Here is a 22,812-nt window from a genome sequence, read left to right on the forward strand (position 1 = left end):
TATACATAATCTCTTAATGACTACCCCGCATAAAAACTCATCGTTTTTAATGAACTCAACTTGGAAGGTGAGAATCAAAATGCAGTTTGTGATGTAAGGTTCTAAATTCCAATTAGTGTTTTGATAATAGTATTGGGCGCAAAGTGAACTGGACTCGACGGTCCAGCCTGCTAGCCCGCTAAACGGATAGGTCGAGTTAAATTTTTTAATTTATTTTGGTGTAACTCATTTTTAATTTTTGGATTAAATATATTTTTATCTCTTAACTTTTAGTAACTTTTAAAATTAGTCAATTTCAAAATTTTGGATCAATTTAGTCATTCATTTTTTAAAATATGTAAATTTAAGATTATTTAATGATTCGTACTATTATGTTTTGTCATAATTGAATCTAATCGCAAGATAAGGATAATTGATCATAAAAATTTTAAAATCATCAAGTAACCAAATATGTCTTTATTGTTAACTTTCTCAAGAAAAACTTCCTCTCGTATGACAATGCTACAATTCACAGATTCATTTTGACTATAGATACGATTTTCTGCACTGCTATGCCATGCAATTAACCCTTGAACTCAGTGTTCCGACATTCACACACCCAACTTCTCTCCCATCAAGCTTTCAATATATTCTTTTTCTTCCCACATTATGTCACTGTCTTTCTATTTTCTCTATACATCCTTGTCCTCCTTCCACTTTTGGATGAAATAATGTTGGAGCTTTAGTAATACAATTTTGAAAATTTGGATTGCATATACAAGAACGTGAATGGAAGAACATCAAACTCTTGTTATAAAAGCCTCAATTTACACTATATCCCTGTAACTTACAAAGGAAGAGTAATGAACAGTGAACACACTCCTTCCCTTCTCTTTCTATAATTTTGATATAAATTTTGTTGTCATTTAAAATATATCTAGTTGTATAACTAGAAAAAAAAATTTATATGTAATTGACTAATAATCATCCTAATTTTGGTTTGCACGAGCTATCTCACCCGACTTGTTCATTCGTGCTCGTCTCGAATATTCTTGGATCTTTCGATCACGCTCTTTGAGCATCTGATCCACATTGTTTGATGAAACCAGTAATGGACCAGAGAGGTGGCAGATATTGTTCCCCATGGGTCCATGGCCCTCCTGAAATAGGGACCACCATCAGGAACCAGCAAAAACCCAAGATAAATGACATATGCATACAAATTACAAAAATGTGGAAAACTGGGGACACAAAAAGCAAGGTTTTTTCATTGTTAATTGCTAGCTAGAAAAAGCTATTACCTTCATGTGGATCAAGTACAACCGAAGTTAAAAAATTTAACATTGATTAAGAATGATAGTTAAGTTCATTACATATTCTTGATTTCAGATGATAAAAATGTTTCTTTTTTATCATTTATTCAGAATGGTGGTTAGGTTTAAAGATGAAAGCTTTTTTTGAAACAGAAGCATTAAATAGGATTTAGAAAATTTAAATTTGTTTAAATTCCAGTCCACTATAACCATTTTTCACTTGTATTTGAGTTCAGAGAGAACAGTAATAAACATTTGGAAGGTAACAACAGTTAAAAACTAACCTGAATTAATGTTTGAGTGGAGACTCTAGCGTTTTCGATTTGCCTGTGATCAATTCTCTGAGAATGGCGCTTCTTATCATGCCTTCTTCTTGACTCTGATCCAGCATTAGTTGACTCCAAAGATCTTTGTGCTTGAATTGCTTCTCGGGGTCTTGAAGAAACATGGTTTTCCTTTTTATCTCCGGATAATGAAGTCCTAGATGCCACTCCAGATAGTTTTGGTAGGGCGGCTTTGTTTGAAACATAGGGCTGCTCACCAGCTTCCTTTACAGCCATTTCCCAGCTATTGCCTGGAACCAATGGACCTGAATGCATAGGCCTCTGATAAAGAGGCCCGGAGAAATAATTTACTGATGATTTATGATCCTCTGACACTTTCTGTGGAAAAACCAAATGTCCAGAAACAGGTTCTCTGTGAGGGTTGAAGAATTCGTTCCGGCTCCTTGAGTTAGGAAGGCGTTGTCCTTGCTGCATCAAATAAAATTATGATTTACTGAGATGAAGAAAAGAGACAGATTGCAGAGCACTAGACAAGGCAAAACACAAAAAAAGTAGTGCTTTCTAGAGGGATCTGGAACAGTGTAGTGCTTTTATGTTCAGTTGATGAAATTCAATCTTTCTTGTTTTTGATACCAGGTCTAACAAAATTCTATACACAATTTTTTTGTTGTATTCTCCTATGTGCCTAACTTTTAAATATGAAGATGAATAAGGAGAAACGGTGGGTTTAATTTTGTTTCCATTACCTGCATTGATACGCGACAGTCCTCATTGTCTTTTGATAAAATAAATGTCTGAGGTTCTTTCTCTTGCCGAACTCTTGGTCCATTTTTCTTCTCCTTTCTCCCATCAGCTCCTTGCCTAGGATGATAAACAAAAATTTATACTTGTTTACAATAGTCTCAGGTAACAAGGTTCCCATCTACCATAAATGGATGAATCCAATGGAGCAGAAAGCAAATTCAAAATTAATCATGCAAAATATATTTGCAGTTACATGACTGCAAAGCTTTAGAAATCAAATATATGCACTTTTTCAAAGATTTCAACAGTCAAATTCAACTATTTACACAAAATCAATTTCACTACTTGGCAGAAGTTAAAATCACATCAGAAGAAATTAGTATTGAAAACAAATCAAATTGTCTTTGGCTCAGCATCCTTTTCATGTAAAAAGCATATCATACAGCAAGTACCTTGTTGCTTCTTCCCAAAATTTAGTGTCCATCTCTTTGCAGGGAGGATATTTTGGTAAACTTGATGGATCGCAAGGAAGGGGTTCCGTTGAAAAGAACTGTCAATGAAGGGGTGAAATGTCAAAATGGAGAATCAAGGGCCTCATAGAAGTTTAGATTGGAAACGAGTTCCTTCAATATATTGAAGAACATTGCATAAGAAATTCGATAATTTTTTCCACTCAAAAGGTAACAGAGGCAGGAATCAGCAAGCAGGCTTCATCATCACAAGTACACACATGAAGCTCAGAAATTGGTACTCAAAACTCACGCAAGTATAAGTACATTGCATGAGTGCTTCACTTATTGTAAACAAAAAAGACTAACCTCACTCTTCAGGGCTGTAGCTGCTGTTCCTCGAAGTGTGGGATCTAAAGCAAGTAGGGATTCAATGAGCTTTGTGGCAGCAGATGGATATTCTTTAAATGTTTCAGCAACACAACGCCTATAATGATGGGGAGGCCTGAATACTGTTGAATGTGGTGACCGCAGCTTACGCCAATAGTCTTCAGACGGTGAGCCACAAAGTTTAAAAATCCTATGCAATTGCTCAACCTGCAATGAACAAAAATTAAACTTCAGGCACCTAGCTCTGTTACTGTAATAAGATCAATTTGAGAATTGACAATATTGCTTTAGAAACTGAAACTGTTCACATCAGTGAAGTAACAGTGCACGTATTTATGATGAGTAAATGATGAAGACTAGATTCTTAATACCTCTGTTTTTCCAGGCAAAATAGGCCTGCCACTATATAATTCCCCCAGTATGCAACCAGTGCTCCATAGATCTACTGCAACTCCATAATTAGACGCTCCGAGTAAGAGTTCTGGTGGCCTATACCACAGAGTTACAACACGGCTGGTCAATGGAACCTTGTGATGGGGATCAATAAAATTTGCCAGACCAAAATCTGCAATCTTTAAGGTGCCATTATTGTCAATGAGAAGATTTGAGCCCTTTATGTCACGGTGGAGGACACCTCGACTATGACAATGATTCAATCCACTAAGAAGCTGCTGCATGTAGCATTTAATCTGATACACAAGAAAAATCACTTAGAATTCAAAAAACTCATAAGGATAAATAGTTCCCACTATTAACTCTGACATCAGTATACAGAAGTGTTAATGACCAATTATCCCAAAAGCTTAAGCTGTTAGGCAAAGGCTCATTAATGGTTTTATTACATCTCTAACATGTTTGAATTACGGATAATGCACAGGCACAATTCTTCCATGTGCTGAAATTCAACTTTTCATTTTAGAAGAATCTGGGCAGCAAAGATCAAATTCATAGCAATTTGTTCATAAAGCTTTGATACCATGTCAATGACCAAATATCCCAGAAGCTCGAGTTGTTAAGTGAAGGCCATGAATGGTTTTATTACATCTTAACTAGAGGAATCATGACTCCATGTAAAACAGAAGACTGCAAGAATATAAGATATATCATCAATACCTGAGGTTCGGAAAACTTAATGCTAGGACTTGATGCAAGTCCTGTAAGATCATGTTCCATGTATTCAAAAACAAGGTACAAGCTGCGAGATGTCTGCGACGTTATCAATCCTTCCAGCTTTATTATATTTGGATGGTCAAGCCTACGCAGAACAAGAATCTCCCTTGCCATAAACTTGACACTCTCAGCATCAAAATTATCAAAGCGTACCCTCTTCAATGCAACGATCTTTTGGTGAGTCAAATCACGTGCCTTATACACAGAACTGTAGGTTCCTTGGCCAATCTGCATGGTTGAATGCCATCCCACAGGTCGTTTAATAAGTGAGAACAAAAAACAACATTAACCATTTATAATAGAATACTATTTCTTTGTCCCTCAAAAATAAGTTTAATCACCCTAACTCACATTTTTCATCCTCTACTTTTGACAAAAAGCTTTAATAATGAAAAATAATCCTGAACTCATTCCCATTACACAAAGCACAGCAAAATAAAATGTACAGAGTCCATTGTACGAAGGACTTAGTTTTTGTTAAAAAAAGTTAAAATGAAAACTATCCAGTCCCTTGTTGCGCTCTTTCCTTTTGCTGTTAGAAAAAGATACAAGAAAAGGTAGATACAAGCCGCATCTAAGCTTCATACATAAACACGAGCACAGGTTTCTGAAACACTCGTCAACAAAAAACATTATAGGATTAATTTCATAAGCATGCAATGTTTTGAAACCTTTGACAAGTGCGTTCACATGATGGTAACAACAATTGGTGAACTACACGACAGTTGAATAATAATGCAATCACAGAGTATGCAGCCAAGGTGAAAACTTACTTTACCAAACCTCTCAAAAGTGTCTGCCCTCCGTGGTATCCATCCTTGGATAGCTTCACCAGCAACAGAAGAAAGCCAAGTTGGCCAACCTGCTGCGACTTGCTCTCCTTCTAAACCCTTGGGAACCCTTCCAACACCAGGATGATCATGAACAGCCGATTCAGGTTTCTCCTTTTTCTTCTTCCCATTCTGATAATCAAACAACCGCATCGAACCACCAGATTCCTTGCCAATTAGTGAAACTTTCATATCAGCACCATCTAAAACCTTATCTTTCCCCCAAACTCCATCGACCCTTTTCTTGGAACCCAATGCAGAAGCCTTTATCTCAGATGTCCTTCTGCTAGATGAAGTTAATTCCCTTGCCACACCCTCCCTGCTGTCATCAACAGCTGCACTCTTGGAAGCTATGCACCCCATGTTGCACCACGAAGCTATTATTCAACTATACAATAATATTATTATCCTTCAATCAAGAACCACGATCGCAATCTTCCACCTACAACTCCATCATGCAAGTCACCAACTAATGCTCATGCATCAATTTGTTGTCGTCCTTCAAAAAAAAAAAAACAAAGCTGGGAATTTCCCGTCCCTGAACCCTTAAAAATAAAAAATGGAAAAAACCACGCTTTCTCTGCCCCCTTTTGAAACTTTCAAACTGACCCAATTGCAGAGTCAGATATTCCAATCAAAGACGCAATTCAGAACCCTCCAGTAACACTGCGCCAACAATTGTCAACATTCAAAAAAAGAGGGTGGTGATGATCCTAACATTGGTATATAAGGAATGATAAGAGTGATTAATAAAGAAAATAGTGGGAATGAGAAAAATAAAAACTTGAGTGGATCTTTAAAATGGGGTTAAGGGTAAGAATGGAATGGTTGGTGAAAAGCTTAATATGAAAGAAAGTGTTTGATTTGGGTAAGAGTGAAAGTTCAACGCGTATTCATAATTTCACAAATTAGAGAAATGAAATATTAATATCTCCCTAACACGACGGCTTCTGCCGACTAAACTCAGTCAACAGACCCCTCTCTTTCCTCTCAGGGGCTAAGAGTCTGCCATTGACGTTATGCAAGGAACAAATTTCCCCCTTTGACGGATTATTTTTATTTTTAAATAAATAAATAATTTTTTACAACCTAATATTTTATTTGTAAATCTCATATAACTGCAAGTTTTTCTTCTATTAATTTATTTATTCAATATTATCATTGATGAAAAATGCTACAAGAAAAATATATAAATTTATTCATGCCCTATTCATGAGAAAATAAGTTCATGATTTATTCGTACTTTTTAAAAGCTAAATTAAAACTCCAAAGAATGCAACATGCAATTAGTAATATTTTAGTAATCGCTCCACTTATTTAGCCTGAAAATTCTTTACACATAACTTTAGATATTTAATTAATTAATATTTTAGATATTTTAAAAAAAATAATATTCATGTAATTTTCAAATCCGTGAAATGGTTTGAAGAGTTTATTTTGCTAGTCTCATGGGATAATGCATCTCTAGGCAAGTGAGAAAATATTAAAAATATTTGAGTATAATTTTTTTTTCTGAATTTTGTATTCTTAATTTATGATATAATAGCTACTTACTTTATATTCTTAAAATAATTTTAATTTTATTTCCAGGACACATTTATAAAATAACCAACATTATATTATTAATCTGAGTGAAATGAGGTTTAGTTTCTTTAAGTAAGTATTGAATTTGAATTCTATGAATGTAAAAAGTATTAAATTATTAATTAATTAGTTCCTCTAGACTGTAATTAATTATCAACAAATTAATTAATATGTCGTATTCTGTTTTGACAGAATTAATATGTAATACTTATAGCACTATAAAACAAATATTTAAATAAATAACTTAATTAAAAATTTATTTAATGTTTTCGTATGATAGAGAGTTTAATTATATCACAAAATTTATTGAAACAGGTTGAATATATATAAATTACAAAATCATTCCTAGGTCTAAGTTTAATTTATATGTATAGTTAAAAAAAATATACATAAATCTAACATAACTTACCGTATTAGCATTTATTAAAGAAGAGTAACATGGTAAAATGCTCAGATTATATTAAATGTTTGTCGTAAAACATTGTATATACGCCAATGATGGACATAAATTAAATTCGTTATACGTTTTGATACGTTTTACATTAATAATTAATTTTAAAGGGTTAACTCATAATCAATAAAAACGGGTCAAAAACCAAAACAAAAAATCCACTCAAACGTAAATGTTCCGTTTTTTCTTAATTATTTTCAATTTAAACTCAATTCTTTTAATGCAAATAAAAAAAAAAACAGGTATTACACGTAGAAATGCACTAGGTTGTGGCAACCATGTTGTGAGACAATAAACCTTGTTAATTACATCTTCTCTTTATATTTATCTGCATTCATTCTGAATGTACAAAAATGGAAATTAAAACATAAATTTCTATGAGAATGACGCGACTGGAGCAGGTATATATATACAAAAGAATGTGTGAACTAACCTAGCGTAGTGAATGAACAAAAGAATGATCAAAAAAGAAAGAATGAAAGAATAGGGTTATGTTGTGAAATTGATGTGTTTGATCACCATATAAATGTGGTCTTGTTGTGTCTGTAGTGTGGGGGCACGCCAGGGAAGCAAGGAACCCCAGTAGCACGAACCCAATCGAGTCCATGGAAGAACTTGGAAGGTGAGAACAAACGTGCAGCTTTTGAATTCAGGTTCAAAATCCCATTCCAATTCACACGCTTTGATTTGTCTGAACCAGGGCCAGTGTTGTGATACTCTGCATAAAAGCAAGTATCCATACCAGTAGGGCCATCTAATCCCTGCCATGGCAAATACCCTTCACCTTGAATCAAGTCATCGATGTAGGTATCCATGAAAATGGTTCTCGAGTAACTCTTCCATGGACGAGCTAGGTAAGCTTTGTTATTAAATCTCACTGGGTGAAACTCAGGGTCGGACACAATGGAACCTCCTTGGATCACTATTCCAGATGGTTGTTGTTTCTCTTTTCTTCCTTGTGCTGTCACAATGCATTGTTGATGTTCCATTGGCTTTCGGACCATGAAAGTGCAATTCTGGAAAACCACAAGTGCATTTCCGAACACAAAGTCGATGGTACCGGAAATGGTGCAATCCCTGTAATACTGACGCATGGCGTGTACGTAAAGTGTGTCTTGATACCCATCCATTGAACAGTTGTAGAACACAGACTTGTCTGCTTGAACTCTCAATGCCACTGCCTGATGCTTCTCGGGTCCAGCAGAGTTCTCAAATCCCATGTTCATGCCCACAAAGTAATCTCCTTGAATAGCTGCATGGATATATAAGGTTATAATCATCATCAGTCAAATTTTTATACTTTTACCCTTGAAAAATACTTGTTTGATTAAATTCCATATATGATGTATATGGAATTTGAAAAGAAATATGAAAGAAGACATACCAACTGTGGCAGATCTATAAGTGGTGACACCATCCATGTAGTTTTTGTTGCCTGTTATTCTTGTCTTTTTCCCACCATCACCGATGAAAACCACATGACTCATCTTCTTTGTAACTTCAACATACTCTTGGTAGATACCCTCCTTGATGTAGATCACAAATGGCGTTTTGTTTTTCTTGGGCACTTTCTGCAGTGCCTCATTGATGGTTCTGAAATCTCCACTGCCATCTTTGGCTACCGTCACATTAGGCTTGCTATTCAACAACAGAGTTGCATTTAGTCCTCCACGATTACCAACCGACGAGGGTGACTCAGAATCTTGAAAGAGGCGACGCCCCAGTACTTTTGTGGCAGTCAAATTTGTGAAAGTATCATACAACGCTGTTATGATGCCAAGACCATTGCTAGTCATATGCATGCCCGTGGTTAATAAATCCTGCATCTTTTTACCAGCATCGCTCGTTGTGTTCTCAAACTCATCCAAGCAAGTGTCTTGGTATGTAAGTGCACCACTTAACCAAACTTTTAAGTTCATCAGGAGTTTATCAACAGTGAACAGGTTCAACTCGCTCATTCCGCTAAATGCCCTTTCTAACTCCCAAACCGAAAGATCCATCAGTTGTTTGCATGTTTCCAGTGCCATCTTGGCTCTGGGATCCTTCTCAATGTCATGCAAGACCTTCGTTTCTGCGAGTTTATCACTGATTTTTTCGATGGTTATATTGAAGGCAAGTTTGATGAGTTCATATGGATTTGTAGTTGTGCTGTTTCCCGCACCTGCTATGAGATTTTCCTCACATTCTTCCTTGTAATTCGTGGGGTGACAAAGGGATTCCACGGCTTTTACAGTGGCAGCAACATGTTCATTTTTGGTACTAACAATTTCTTTATTATCTCCATTTCCATTTGAATTTGAATTCGAACCATTCTGAATGAGGTTGATACCAAATATGATAGTCCCAACTATAGCCACCAAGAACAAGGTTGAAACAGCGATGATGATCCTCTTTCCTTTATCCTCATTTCTCTCCGACATTTCAAGTACGTAGCTCCTATCATACGTGGGTTTAGTGTAAAGTTAGTGGATTTCACAAAATAAAAATAAGACATCTCATAAACATGTTTTTGAAATCTGAACATGATCTTGTTTTATTTTGATCATCGTCTTTTAGCGCTAGCACGACATGCAACTAACGTTAACAACTAACAACAATGTGTTATCACTGTTTGCATATATAATGTCATCATCAATAATAAGGACAATATTTCAGAAATTCTAAAGATACAAACAAATAAACGATTTTTTCTTCTGAAATAATGTCACAGTGGCATAAAATAATCATATATTGCATTGAATAAATAATAAATAATGTGTATATATTTATTTACGTACTATGTGAAACAAGAACCTTACGAAGAAAAGTGGAGAGAAATGAGATCTTTAGCTAACAACTACTCTTTGTCAAAGTGTTTGGAAGAATGTGCTTTCTTCCGTGTGCTGAGGTGCAAAGTGGAGAAGTATTATATAGCCAAAAAATGGTACTTAACCCCTAATTAAGTTAATCATTCTAATGCCATTCGTGTTTTGTCAAAATACCAAATAAGAGGAACGGATAAAAAACACAGATACTTGTCTTTTCCAAAATAAGAGGGGATAAGAAAACACAGATACTAAGTTGTATATATAATTGGTATTAGTGCAATTAGTGTTTTGTTAAAATGCCAAATAATTGTCTTTTCTAAAATAAGAGAAACACATATAAAACACATTACATTATATATATATATATATATATATATATATATATATATATATATATATATATATATATATATATATATATATATTATTATTATTACTGGGTGAACATGTCTTAGGTAATGTTTAGATTAGGGGGTAGACATGAGGAAGAGTGAGTGAATGGATTGAGAAGATAAAGAAAAAAAAAATTATGGTGTTGTTTATATTGAGAAATTTGGATAGTTGAAAGGATCTGAAAGAAAAATGTGAGAATTTGTAAATGATATGATGGATATAATAGGTTAAACATTTTAATCGATAAAAATAGAAGATTGCCAATTTACCTTTTCATACAAATTTGATATAAATTTAAATTTAAGTAGCGAAAATTATATTAAAATAAAATTAAAATTGCTGGGATAAAAAATAAAATTGTAAAGATTGCATGTGATTTTTCCTTACATGTTTTACGGCTTCTTTGCCTTTTATTCAAAGAAGACAAAGTCATATCCCACAATTGTATTTTTTCAAACTAAGTAGGGACAGTTTTGTCTTTGCTCATCACTGAACAGTCCACTTACTCTCATCTTTACATCTAGCACGAATCAATCCATCACTCTCTCACCCAAATTTGCTTCCTCAAATTGGAAAAAAATCCTGAAACACATGTGAGAGAAGATTCAAATTAATTTTGGTCTATATTTGAATTCACTTTGTTAACAATGTCGAGTTTGATCGACAAAATAAATTCATATTTGAGTCGAGGATGACAAGTCTTATGTATATTTTTTTCTAAATTAACCCCTTTGATTTTCTTAATTTTAAATAAAATTTATGAAATAGTAAATATATGAGATGGAGAATGGAAGTGGAGAGTGAAGACGAAGGAGGAGAGGAAGAGAGAAAGAAGAAAGGAAAAGAAAAAGGGAAAAAATGTGAAAGAAAAGGAAAAAAAACTATAAAAATTATTTTTTAATTAATTAATTTTGGTCTATAATATTCAAATAAACTTAGTTAACAATGTGGACTTCTTCTTCACTTTAGTCTCTTAGGAAAGTTTAATGAAAGAGAATTGGCATTGACTCTTCATTACTCAAATGCTCTAACATTTATTACATTGTGTTCACATTCAAGTAATTACCGTTGGAACAAACGGATTCGAGATACTAAATGGATGTGTTGGTGTTACCTGAACTACCTAACACTAAAATGATATACACAAAATAACAAAACTACGTGATACTAGAGATGGCAAATAAACCCGTCTCCGTGGGTATTGTCCGAACTCGTCTCCGTTTTGACGGGGAATCCCCGCATTGACTGAGTATGGGTATGGGTATGGGGAATCCCCGACTTTTTCAGTTGGGTATGGGGATGTACATATACCCGTCATATCTCCATTCTCGTTTAAATTATTAAAATATTCACAATTAATCAAGTAACCTCTATATATATATATATACATATATATATATATATGTATATATATATATATATATATATATATATATTTTTTCTATTTTTTATTTCTTTTAATTATTTCATTTGTCATGAAACTCATTCTCATCTCCAATATATTTTTTATCTTATCATAACCTTTATGTAATTATGTTAAAATGATGTATGTTAATTAAAAAAAAAATTATGCCTCACATTTGAATATTTATATTATTTTTTAATATTTTTATTTATTATAAATTTTCCTTTCACATGAGAATGTTTATACTCTCAATTTAGGGTAATATAAAAAAATTATTTACTTATTATTATTATTATTAATTTTTGTTTAATTTGAAGAACTCTTTTGTTTCATTAAAATAATTTTCGTTATTTTTCAACCATTAAGTATATATGTTGATATTTGAAAAGTTTTCTTAATTCTCTAAGATATTTTTCGTCTTATTATACCTTAGTTATACATTTGATTTGTTTTTTTTCGATAGTCTCTCAAATTATTTCTAAAACACACATTTGTTAGTTTTTTAATATTTTTATTTATTGTTTTTATTTTCATCATGTAGAATAATATTTTGATATATTCTATCTAATTATTTTTTATTTTATAACTTATTATTAATCATAATATAATTTTTTCACTTTAAATTCTGTTTGAAGTGGTTAAAATTATATATATATATATATATATATATATATATATATATATATAATGATATTTAGGAATAGTATATGATAATTCACTACAAGAAAAACATGAAATGGTGACTGATTTAGTCAGTAACCCATATCAGTCACTATTTTTCGTCATTGGTGGTAGTAGTTGATTTATTGTCTGAATCAATGACTAAATTAGTGACCGATTCAATGATCGAATCGGTACTTGATTTAGTGACCAATTTAATTACTAATTTATTTGTAATTTAATGACAAATTTTTTGGTCACTAATGATATTTCTATTTAATTTTAACCACTTCAAACATAATTTAATAATTAGTTCTCGAAGGTATTTTTCATTTTATCATACCTTAATTATACATTTGATTTCCTTTGTACGATTTCTTTCGACAATCTCTCAAATTATTTCTAAAACACACATTTGTTAGTTTTTTAATATTTTTATTTATTGTTTATTTTCATCATGTATAATAATATTTCGATATATTCTATCTAATTATTTGTTATTTTATAACTCACTATTAATCATACTGTAATTTTTTTCACTTTAATTGTATAAATAACTTTTATTTACTACAATATAAAAATTTAATGTAATTGCTATGAATATTTTTTTGTCACTATCCAACATATATTGAAGGTCAAAAGATACAAAATCTATGTTAAAATTTTATTATTATGTTTATTATTTGTTCTTTGTGTCATTTTGATCAAGTGATGTATTATAACTTTTATTAGTGTATAAAAAAGAGATTCATTATAATTTAAAAAATTGAAGTAAACAAACATTTAAAATATATTTTAATTTGAATATTTGTTTTCCTTTTATTATTATGTTTATTATTTGTTCTTTGTGTCATTTTGATCAAGTGATATATTATAACTTTTATTAGTGTATAAAAAATAGATTCATTAGAATTTAAAAAATTGAAGTAAACAAACATTTAAAATATATTTTAATTTGAATATTTGTTTTCCTTTTATACTTTTTTGAAATATTTTTTAATTTTATCAACTAAGTTCATCAATGTTGTAGTTTGCAAATTTAATAAATATTTTGGTTCACATGAAATTTTATTTGGTATTTTAATATAAAATGTAAACAATTATAATTTATGTTAAATTATACTTTTAGTCCCTATTTTTGTAGCAAAATTTGAATTTGGTCCCTCAATTAATTTTTATCTCAATCTGGTCCCTATTTTGGGAAATTTGACCCAATCAAGTCCTTTCCGTTAGTGGTGGAGTAACGGTGTTAAATGGGGTGCCACGTGTCAGCTTCTGGATTTTTTGAATTTTTTTTTGAATTTTTTGAATTTTTTTTTATTTTTTATTAATTTTTTTAAAATTTTTTAAAAAATTAAAATTTTGCCACGTGTCAAGCTGACATCGTGCCACGTGGCAGTGACAGTGCCACGTGTCACTATTTGGGAGGTGTCATTTTCTCATTCTCAATTTGGTCCCTGTATTTTATTTTTTGTCTCAATTTAGTCCCAATTTTTGTAAAAATTGTGCAATTTTGTCCCTCTCCAAATTGAAGCCAAATTTAATTTCTATATAAATATGCACAAATATTTCTATCAAAATTGATAATTCAAGTAAATATTTTTAACAAGATTAAGTTTATTTTAATTTATATTTTACGTTAAACTTTATTTAAAATTGTTTTAAAGTTGTTAATAGAAAATAATGTTAATAAAAACATTCATAAATTATATTGATATTTTATTACATTATACTTTAATATTGTTTTTTATTTGAATTTATATTTTAAATAATTGCATATTTTTAAAATGTGTAAAATTCAATAATTTCTATACAAATATTTTAGTTAGTATAAAAATACCAATTATATAATTTAAGAAAAATTAACTAGTTTATGTAACAATAAAAAACAAATAAATTTAAAATTTGAAAACAATTTTAAGTAAAATTTAATGTGAAACAAATTTAAAGAAACTTGGTTTTATTGAAAATATATGATAAAAAAATTAATTTGAATAAAAAAATCAAATTTAATAAAAATATTTGTATAACATTTTATAATTTTTGTTTCAATTTGGAGGGGGACGAAATTGCATAATTTTTACAAAAATTGGGACTAAATTGTGACAAAAGATAAAATACAGGGACCAAATTGAGAATGAGAAAATGACACCTCCCAAATAGTGACACGTGGCACTGTCACTGCCACGTGGCACGATGTCAGATTAACACGTGGCAAAATTTTAATTTTTTAAAAAATTTTAAAAAAATTAATAAAAAATAAAAAATAAATTCAAAAATAAAAAATAAAAAAAATTCAAAAAATCCAGAAGCTGACACGTAGCACCCCATTTAACACCGTTACTCCACCACTAACGGAAAAGACTTGATTGGGTCAAATTTCCCAAAATAGGGACCAGATTGAGATAAAAATTAATTGAGGGACCAAATTCAAATTTTGCTACGAAAATAGGGACTAAAAGTATAATTTAACCTATAATTTATTTTAAGGTATTTGGCATCGAAGAAAATCTTCCTAATATTGAATATTTCATAATATTTTGTTTTTTTTACTGTAATTTTTTTTCTTTTATAAAAATTAATATTGAAGTAGTTAGAACACGGGTACGGGTATGGGTACGAGATTATACCCGTTACCCGGTGGGGATGGAGATGGGAAAAAAGTTTGATACCCGTTGGGTTTGGGTATAGGGATGTGGATGAATTTTTTATGCGGGGATGGGTATGAGATAGCGAAACCCGTCCCCGCCCCGTTGCCATCCCTACGTGATACTCCCAATTTTATTAAAGTCATTTTACCTATTCTCACCATAATTTTCATTTATTAATACAACTAAGACCACAATTTTACCGTTTCAACCAATGATATATCAACTCTCAATTGCATAAAAAAATTAATATAATTCAACAACTATATAAATTAACTCAAATCATTTTTACGTTCAACTTAGAAGTTTAAATCATTTCAATAAAACACAAACAATTTTCCTTTACAAACAACTGAAAAAGAAAAGACTGAGAACCCTAAATTACATCACCTCACTAAACAAAAATGATAAAAAGCTAAATAAATCAAAATAAAACATTATATACTAGTATAACATATTAACCTTATAATATGATATATGGGACAAAAAAATAAAGAAAATGTATTAAAAAATAATTATCCTTAATTAAATTTTTATCGGAGGAAAATGATTTAGATAAGAAAAGTAAAAAATTAAAAAAAAAAGCTTTGAAAAGTTAAATAAAAGTCATAAATAATTTTAAAAAAATTACAAACATATGATAAGTTTAAAAATAAATAACTAAATAATTTGAATACTTATTAATAATTTGCAATGTTATCATTTATTCTTTTTAAAAATATTCAAAGTAAATCTGAAAAATCGGTTCTAATATTTATTAATAATTATGTTCACATTTAAAAAAAGACTATTTTTTAAAATATGTTGAAATTTTACCATAAAGTATTTTTTTTTCAAGTGTGTTAAAATTATAACATATTTTGAAAGCATTTTATGATTGATAAATTTGACACATTCAATTAAAATTTTCAAAATAACATCAATTGTCTTTTAAGTCCTTATATTTTTTATGGTGGATACACATACTTTCTCAATTTCATTTTTCAAAAGAAACTCCAAAAAGTAAAAAATACGAAAATTATGTTCGCCTGACAACATTATCATCATGAACGACATGTAAAGATACGAAAATTATTATTTGACTTCTGAAGAATTATTTTTCTAGTGTGTTAAATTTTAATTCACTTCTCCAAGGACTTTCTGAATGTCTTAAAATCTCTGAAAACTATTTTTCAGAGTATTAAAATATTAATATATTATGACCAATCATTTTCAGAGAAAAGAATTATAAAAGAAGTATATTAGTGAAGTTAGAAAAAAAAATATTTGTAATTACTATATTACTTTTCAATTTTAATAGCAAAGATTAGGGTGATAATATGGTGGGTACCAAATTTCTCTATAAAATCCATTCTCATCTTGATTTTTACATCCAATGGGAATGAATTTTTATCGTATTCCATCCTAACAGCGTACATTAATATTTATGTCTGAATTCGTCTCTTAACTTTTTTAGATATGACTTAAATATTTTTATAGAAAATAGATATTATTAAATATTAAATATCAAAGTAATATATATTTCTTTTTTCCAATATGAACATAAAAAAATAATTATATAAATATTAAATAAAAAATTAAGGTATAATTACTCGTATAGTACCCAGTTTAGGACTAGTGTGTCAAATAGGTACCCGGTTTTAAAAAAGTGTCAATTGCATCACAACTTTTGAAAATTGCTTCAATTAGGTCTCTTTCAGACAAAGTTGACTAACGCCGTTAGTCAACGTGCCACATGTCAATCTGTGGTTTTTTTAATTTTTTTTTAAAATTTAAATTTTTTTAAAAATTTTTAAAAAAATAAAAATAAAAATGCCACGTGTCAAGTCTGTGACACCCCGACTACTATACTAAATAATTATTATTTGATAAAAAAATATGGAATCAAATTTTTTTTTCCATACGATTATCCTTGAGAGAATATTAATAATAACATAACTTCATATTCATATATGTAGTTTGCATCTATGTAATTGTTCATGAAATATTACAAAAATATATATTTGTTAAATATTAAGAGTCCTACATCAGAATAGAAGATTTTCTATATTTTTAACATCTCCTAAAGATATTAATAGAAATTATCCATGAGTCAATCTTCAGAAGATCCACCAATAATATCCCGAACAACTCTCACTGAGCAGGTTCCTCTTCTGCTCATGGCTCATGCAACAGGTACATATGAAAGAAAAATATGAAAGGAGTGAGGTCTTTATAAGCCTTAAATATCAATCTTAATAAACTCAACAAACAATGCAGACACCGGGGGCCTAGATTTGGACCTATAACCACCAAACTTGATCTTGTTTTACCAGACATATGGATCCATATTCCACTTCTGATGATCCAATCTGAACATCAAAAGTTGCTTTGGGAAGTGATTAGGTAGTTGAGTATTTCTCATAAAATATTGGTACAATCATAATTATTTCTTTCTCGAGAATATTAGCCATTCATCGGCTCACAAAAGAGATATATACTCACTACCTAACCTTGGTGATGCCGAGCAGGTATCTGATAGTTCCAAGTTTGGCCTATGAATATCCTAGTCCAGAGCGCTATTCTGAACTATCCAGATATTCACCTACTTGGTAAAACTTCCTTAGACCCCACCATGGTCCCTGCCTTTCATCCCGCAGTGTACCAAACTGTGACTTCCCAAATACAAATACTTTGACACTGGTTTAATCTCAACTTATTGAAACCAGACTTAACTCTTACTTAACTGACACACTCTTGAGTATTTTCAAAGGTCATAAAATGTGATGACTATCAATTCATGTCATTGTATAAACAATATACAAAGAATATAAAACAACGATAAAATATATATGCAAATTTCTTCTATCCAAGCTCACTAAATAAATAATATATACTTTCACTTCACATTTATTTATTTTTAATTGTAAAAATAATGATAAAATAAGAATCAAAGCAAGAACTTTAAATAAATAATTAGATAAGGGTAAGAACGTTATAAATAAACAAAAATATAAATTAAACAGGAGCAGTACGTAATTGGAGATTAAATAAAATAAATAAACAGGACCAGTGCATAACTGGAGATAAATTAAATTAAATAAAATAAATAAATAGGACCAGTGCGTAACTGGAGATAAATAAAATAAACTAAATAAACAGGATCAGCGTAACTGGAGATAAATAAAATAAATAAACAGGATCAGTGCGTAACTGGAGATAAATAAAATAAAATAAATAAATATGACCAGTGCGTAACTGGAGATAAATAAAATAAAATAAATAAATAGGACCAGTGCGTAACTGGAGATAAATAAAATAAAATAAATAAATAGGACCAGTGCGTAACTGGAGATAAATAAAATAAAAATAAATAAATAGGACCAGTGCGTAACTGGAGATAAATAAAATAAAATAAATAAATAAGACCAGTGCGTAACTGGAGATAAATAAAATAAATAAATAAATAGAATCAATACATATTTAGAGATTAAATAAAATAAATAATAAACAGGAGCAGTGTATAATTTAAGATAAAATAAAATAAATATAAGACGATAATAAATGAAAATAAGTTAATAGAATAATATATGAGTCAAAATAAATAAAAGATTAATATAAAACCCATGAGCTTATCAAGATTAATATATAAGAGCTTAACCTCACTCCCCCTTACCTTATTGATTGAAGAGCACACTAATAATATTTGTAGAGGATTAGGATCCCTTTAAATTTTTGCTCTAAACTTTATTTTCCTATTTTCTTTTTCTTTCTCCTTTCTTTCTTCTCTCTTTCTCTCTCTTCTTGTCTTTCTCTCTCTTCTCTCTTCTTTCTCTTTCTCTCTCTTCTTTCTCTCTCTCTCCTTTCTTTCTCTTTCTCTTTTTCTTTCTCCTTCTTTCTCCTTTCTCTTTCACTTTCACGTAAGCTCTCTCCCTCATCCATATATATAATTTATGCATGTGCTATTTGATTTTTCAAGTCATAATTGCCTTCATTAAGAGATAATGTTTATCTCTTCTTATCTTTTTTTTTCTTCTTTCTTATCTTTTCTTCTTATCTTCTTTTCCCTACTTCTCCTTTTATTTATTTTTTTTTCTATATATTTTTATCTCTTTTAGAAAATTCATATATATATATATATATATATATCTTTTTTTTACACACACCTATTTAATAATATTTTTAATGTTTAAACTACATCATAATAAAATACAAAACATTAGTAAACATAGAAGATTTTCTAAGTGTTTTATTTAAAATAAATAATACAGTTTATTAAAAAAAAAAGATGTTACAAAGTCCCTGTGTGTGACACGTGGCATCGTCAGTGTCACGTGGTATTGTAATGCCACGTGTCAGTGTCACTATCAGATGTCATTATGTTGATCTCGATTTAGTCTCCATATATGTCTTTTTGTTTCAATCTAGTACCTAAATATGTGTAGTTGATTTAATTTTGTCCCAATTTCTTTTTTAATAATTAAAATATTTTTGTAATCCATTTTTTATAAGATTAAAAATAATTAAGTATAAATATTTTTACAAAATTAAATACTAATATTTATAATGTTTCTCTCAATTTCATACCAAATTTATTATTTGTATAAATGTTATACTAATATTTTTATTAAAAACGACTTTTTAACATATTACTTTATTAATTACTTTTTCATTAAGTACTCATGTTTTGTTAATTTTTTTTAAAATAGAATAATATTGTATCTTACTAATTTTAAATCAAAATTTCTATTGGTATGATTGTTATACTGATTTTTTTTTATTAAAAATGACTTAATAAAATGACTTTTACCACTAAATTTTAATATAAATATCAAATACTTAATTTTTGTAAAACTTTTATACTTAATTACTTTTAATTTTATAAAAAGATATTTTAATTATTAAAAAATATTAGGTCAAAATTGAATCAAATACACATAAGTAGGTACTAAATTGAAACGAAAAAACATAAATGGGGACTAAATCGAAATCAACACACATCTGATAGCGATACTGACACGTGTCATTGCAATGCCACGTGACACTCACAATGCCACGTGGCACTCACAATGCCACGTGTCACACACAGGGACTTGACAAGTGGCATTTTTTTTTTTTTTTAAAAATTTAAAATTAAAAAAAAATCAAAAAAACCACATATTGACACGTGGCACGTTGACTAACGGCGTTAGTCAACTCTGTCTAAAAAGGGCCTAATTGAAGCAATTTTCGAAAGTTGGGATGCAATTGACACTTTTTTAAAAGCGGGTACCTATTTGACACACTAGCCCCAAACTGGGTACTATACGAGTAATTAAACCAAAAATTAAATAACAATTTGATAAAATTAAAATAATTATATAAAAATATATCAAATATACTTTAGAAATAAACTACAAAATGTCATAAAAAAATATATAATAATTTAAAGAATAATAAAAGTAGGATTAAAGTGTGTTTTCTTGAATTAGATATGAATATTCACGCCAAATTGAGATTGATTTATATTTTAAAATTTGATATATTTTGGTTGCTAAAACTTTAAAGATAAATGAATATAATTATTTTAATTTAATTAAATTGAATATTTTTAACGTCTCATATATTTTCTAATTAATATTGAAGTGGAACGTGTCAAAGTATACAAACATTTTAAATGTTAATGTAAAGTAAAATATTTTAACACGTTAAAAAATTTTAATGTAATTAGATTAAGAAAACTATATTCATTCATTTTTAAAGTTGTGAAAACTAAAATATATTAAAATTTCAAATATACACAAATTTTAATTTCACATAAAAATTTAAAAGACTAAAAATATATTTAATTTAAAAATAATATAAACCAATTAATACAAGAATTTATAATCAATTCAAATAATATTTACAGAAACAAATAGTTTCATTTATCATCATTTTTATAAGGTAAGAGAATTTCCAATTCTTTCGTCTAACTTTCAAGTTATCAAAGGTTAAATCATGAAGGTGACAAAGATAATAGATGTACTCAAACTAGAAAAGAGCAATACTTATTCAGAAGAATTAATTTGTTATCCTATCTTACAATCCATCTTATTAATTTTGTAATCAATCATTTAATTTTTATTTTAACTTAGTTTAATATGTTGACATCTCACTTTTTCTTTTATAATTCTTTAGCAATATTAAATAAGAATAAAATATTAATAAAATGGATTGTAAGAAAGAAAGGGATAAGAATTTAAACGGTTGTAAATGCTCACCCAAGCATAATAAGACATAGGTGCACTCCACTAAATTGCCAACAAGGGTACAATTTTATAGCAGTAACTTCATTTTCATGGTCCCAAAAGCCAGAGATAGCGTAGTAGCAACAATAGAGAGGTACCCAGATTCCAGAAAAGAACCAAAACGCGCTTATCGATGGAATAGTACAATAAAGTTTTAAACTTAGGAGAGACAAGCAAAACCAGACTGGCCATTGGTGGTACTAGTTTTCCGAGGTTGTCACAAGTCCATGGGAAAAGTGAAAGAGCAACCCACTTCACCAATCAAACCATCTTCTTCTTCTTCTTCTTACGTTATACTTCTGCTTCAAATCATGAGCAAAAGGAGAACCTGGGTATGTGTTTTTGTGCTTGTTTATGGCTTGCTCTTCACATCTTCCTGGAACATTCTCAAGTCCATGATTTCGTGGTACAAGTTGCAAGCTGAGTCATCATCATCATCATCTTCTTGTTGGTGGCCTGCACTCTCTGCCTCGCTGCTTCTCGGAGCTGTTTTTGGGGTTCTTTCAATGGTGGCAGCTTTTGCTGTGGTGGTGCCTGCGGTTCTGGTCACGTGGATCGCCATAGTGGTGTTGTTGGCTTTCTTTGGTAAGCCTAAGAGGACTTTGGTTGTGGAGGGAAGGAAGATTACGAGGGAGATTTTCAGTTTTGTGGTGAAGGTTTTGCTGAAAGAAGGGAATATAGTGGCTGCTGTTTGTGCTGTTTTGGGCTACTTTGTTCTTGGGAGAACAAATGGAAAAGGTGTTGACTCAATTGCTTTAGATTAAGTTTCATAATTGATTTTGATTCTGAGGTTAGTTTTTAGGATTTGGGTTGGTAAAGTGTATTGATCTCTTTATTTTGCATTGATTTAGATTAAATTCAGATTTAGATTAGGTAAAGTGTCTTTAATGAAATTGTTAAATTGTTAAATATCATTACCTCCTAAACTTTATTTTAATTTTTAATTATAAAAATAAATGAATATAATTATTTTAAATGTAGTATGTACATGTGTTAATTTTTTTTACATGTTAAATAATGTTTGAGTAATATATTTAAACTAATATGTATTCAGTGATATAACCAATTCAAATCAGTTTTTGATACATCAAAATATTTAACGTAATTAAATTAAAAGATTTTATTTATTTATTTTTAATATTTAAAAGTTAAATTATATAATTTGGTGTAACAACAAATTTCAATTTTAAGTTAACTTAAAAAATAAAAATATATTTAATAAAAATCTTCTATACTCGATCGGTGTAATGACCTTTCTGTCTTATTCTTTGTCTCGAATTTTTCCAAAGATTGGTCTTGTTTGTTTGTCAGCAAACTATTTTCGTTCAGCAAATTGTTACTCTGAAAATTTGAAGCTTTGATCATATACTGAAAAAAGGAAACTAATGAGCTACAAAGTTTGAGAGTGGACAGTGCTAGTGTGTCAATATTCAAAAATCAAATCAATAAGACAAAGC

At 29.8% G+C, this 22,812-nt stretch overlaps 3 protein-coding genes across 4 annotated transcripts; 1 reads left to right on the top strand and 2 right to left on the bottom strand.

The window, feature by feature from the left end:
* Positions 1-733: 733 nt before the first annotated feature.
* Positions 734-6,119, bottom strand: LOC114185117 (probable serine/threonine-protein kinase At1g54610). Its single transcript, XM_028072644.1, has 8 exons — positions 5,103-6,119; positions 4,273-4,557; positions 3,531-3,848; positions 3,139-3,366; positions 2,773-2,870; positions 2,323-2,437; positions 1,577-2,044; positions 734-1,139 (listed from the first exon to the last, which is right to left on the bottom strand). Exons 1-8 carry the CDS (start codon positions 5,520-5,522, stop codon positions 969-971), a joined length of 2,103 nt encoding a protein of 700 aa, XP_027928445.1. The 5' UTR covers positions 5,523-6,119; the 3' UTR covers positions 734-968.
* Positions 6,120-7,497: 1,378 nt separating this feature from the next.
* On the bottom strand, positions 7,498-10,066 carry LOC114186120 (pectinesterase-like). Of its 2 annotated transcripts, none has more exons than XM_028074149.1 (3): positions 9,993-10,066; positions 8,579-9,630; positions 7,498-8,446 (listed from the first exon to the last, which is right to left on the bottom strand). In XM_028074149.1, the coding sequence occupies exons 2-3, from the start codon at positions 9,612-9,614 to the stop codon at positions 7,710-7,712; spliced, it is 1,773 nt and encodes a 590-aa protein (XP_027929950.1). In that variant the 5' UTR covers positions 9,615-9,630; positions 9,993-10,066; the 3' UTR covers positions 7,498-7,709. The 2 variants fall into 2 exon arrangements, with proteins under 2 accessions (XP_027929950.1, XP_027929949.1); XM_028074148.1 differs by having other exon boundaries at positions 9,972-10,064.
* An 11,266-nt stretch (positions 10,067-21,332) lies between these two features.
* Positions 21,333-22,292, top strand: LOC114184068. Its single transcript, XM_028071304.1, has one exon. It carries the CDS (start codon positions 21,583-21,585, stop codon positions 22,117-22,119), a length of 537 nt encoding a protein of 178 aa, XP_027927105.1. The 5' UTR covers positions 21,333-21,582; the 3' UTR covers positions 22,120-22,292.
* The last annotated feature ends 520 nt before the right edge of the window (positions 22,293-22,812 follow it).

Source organism: Vigna unguiculata, chromosome 5, assembly GCF_004118075.2.
Source record: "Vigna unguiculata cultivar IT97K-499-35 chromosome 5, ASM411807v1, whole genome shotgun sequence".
In the NCBI taxonomy this organism is placed as follows: domain Eukaryota; kingdom Viridiplantae; phylum Streptophyta; class Magnoliopsida; order Fabales; family Fabaceae; genus Vigna; species Vigna unguiculata.

Bases quoted from the DNA above. Each gene is read 5' to 3' on its own strand.
- LOC114185117 (XM_028072644.1), bottom strand. From the start codon at position 5,522: ATGGGGTGCATAGCTTCCAAGAGTGCAGCTGTTGATGACAGCAGGGAG. The intron at 3,849-4,272 runs GTATTGATGATA...CTTGTGTATCAG, and splicing joins TTAAGTTTTCCGAACCTCAG to ATTAAATGCTACATGCAGCA. The intron at 3,367-3,530 runs GTATTAAGAATC...TGTTCATTGCAG, and splicing joins TTTTGCCTGGAAAAACAGAG to GTTGAGCAATTGCATAGGAT.
- LOC114186120 (XM_028074149.1), bottom strand. From the start codon at position 9,614: ATGTCGGAGAGAAATGAGGATAAAGGAAAGAGGATCATCATCGCTGTT. The intron at 8,447-8,578 runs GTATGTCTTCTT...ATATCCATGCAG, and splicing joins TTATAGATCTGCCACAGTTG to CTATTCAAGGAGATTACTTT.
- LOC114184068 (XM_028071304.1), top strand. From the start codon at position 21,583: ATGGGAAAAGTGAAAGAGCAACCCACTTCACCAATCAAACCATCTTCT.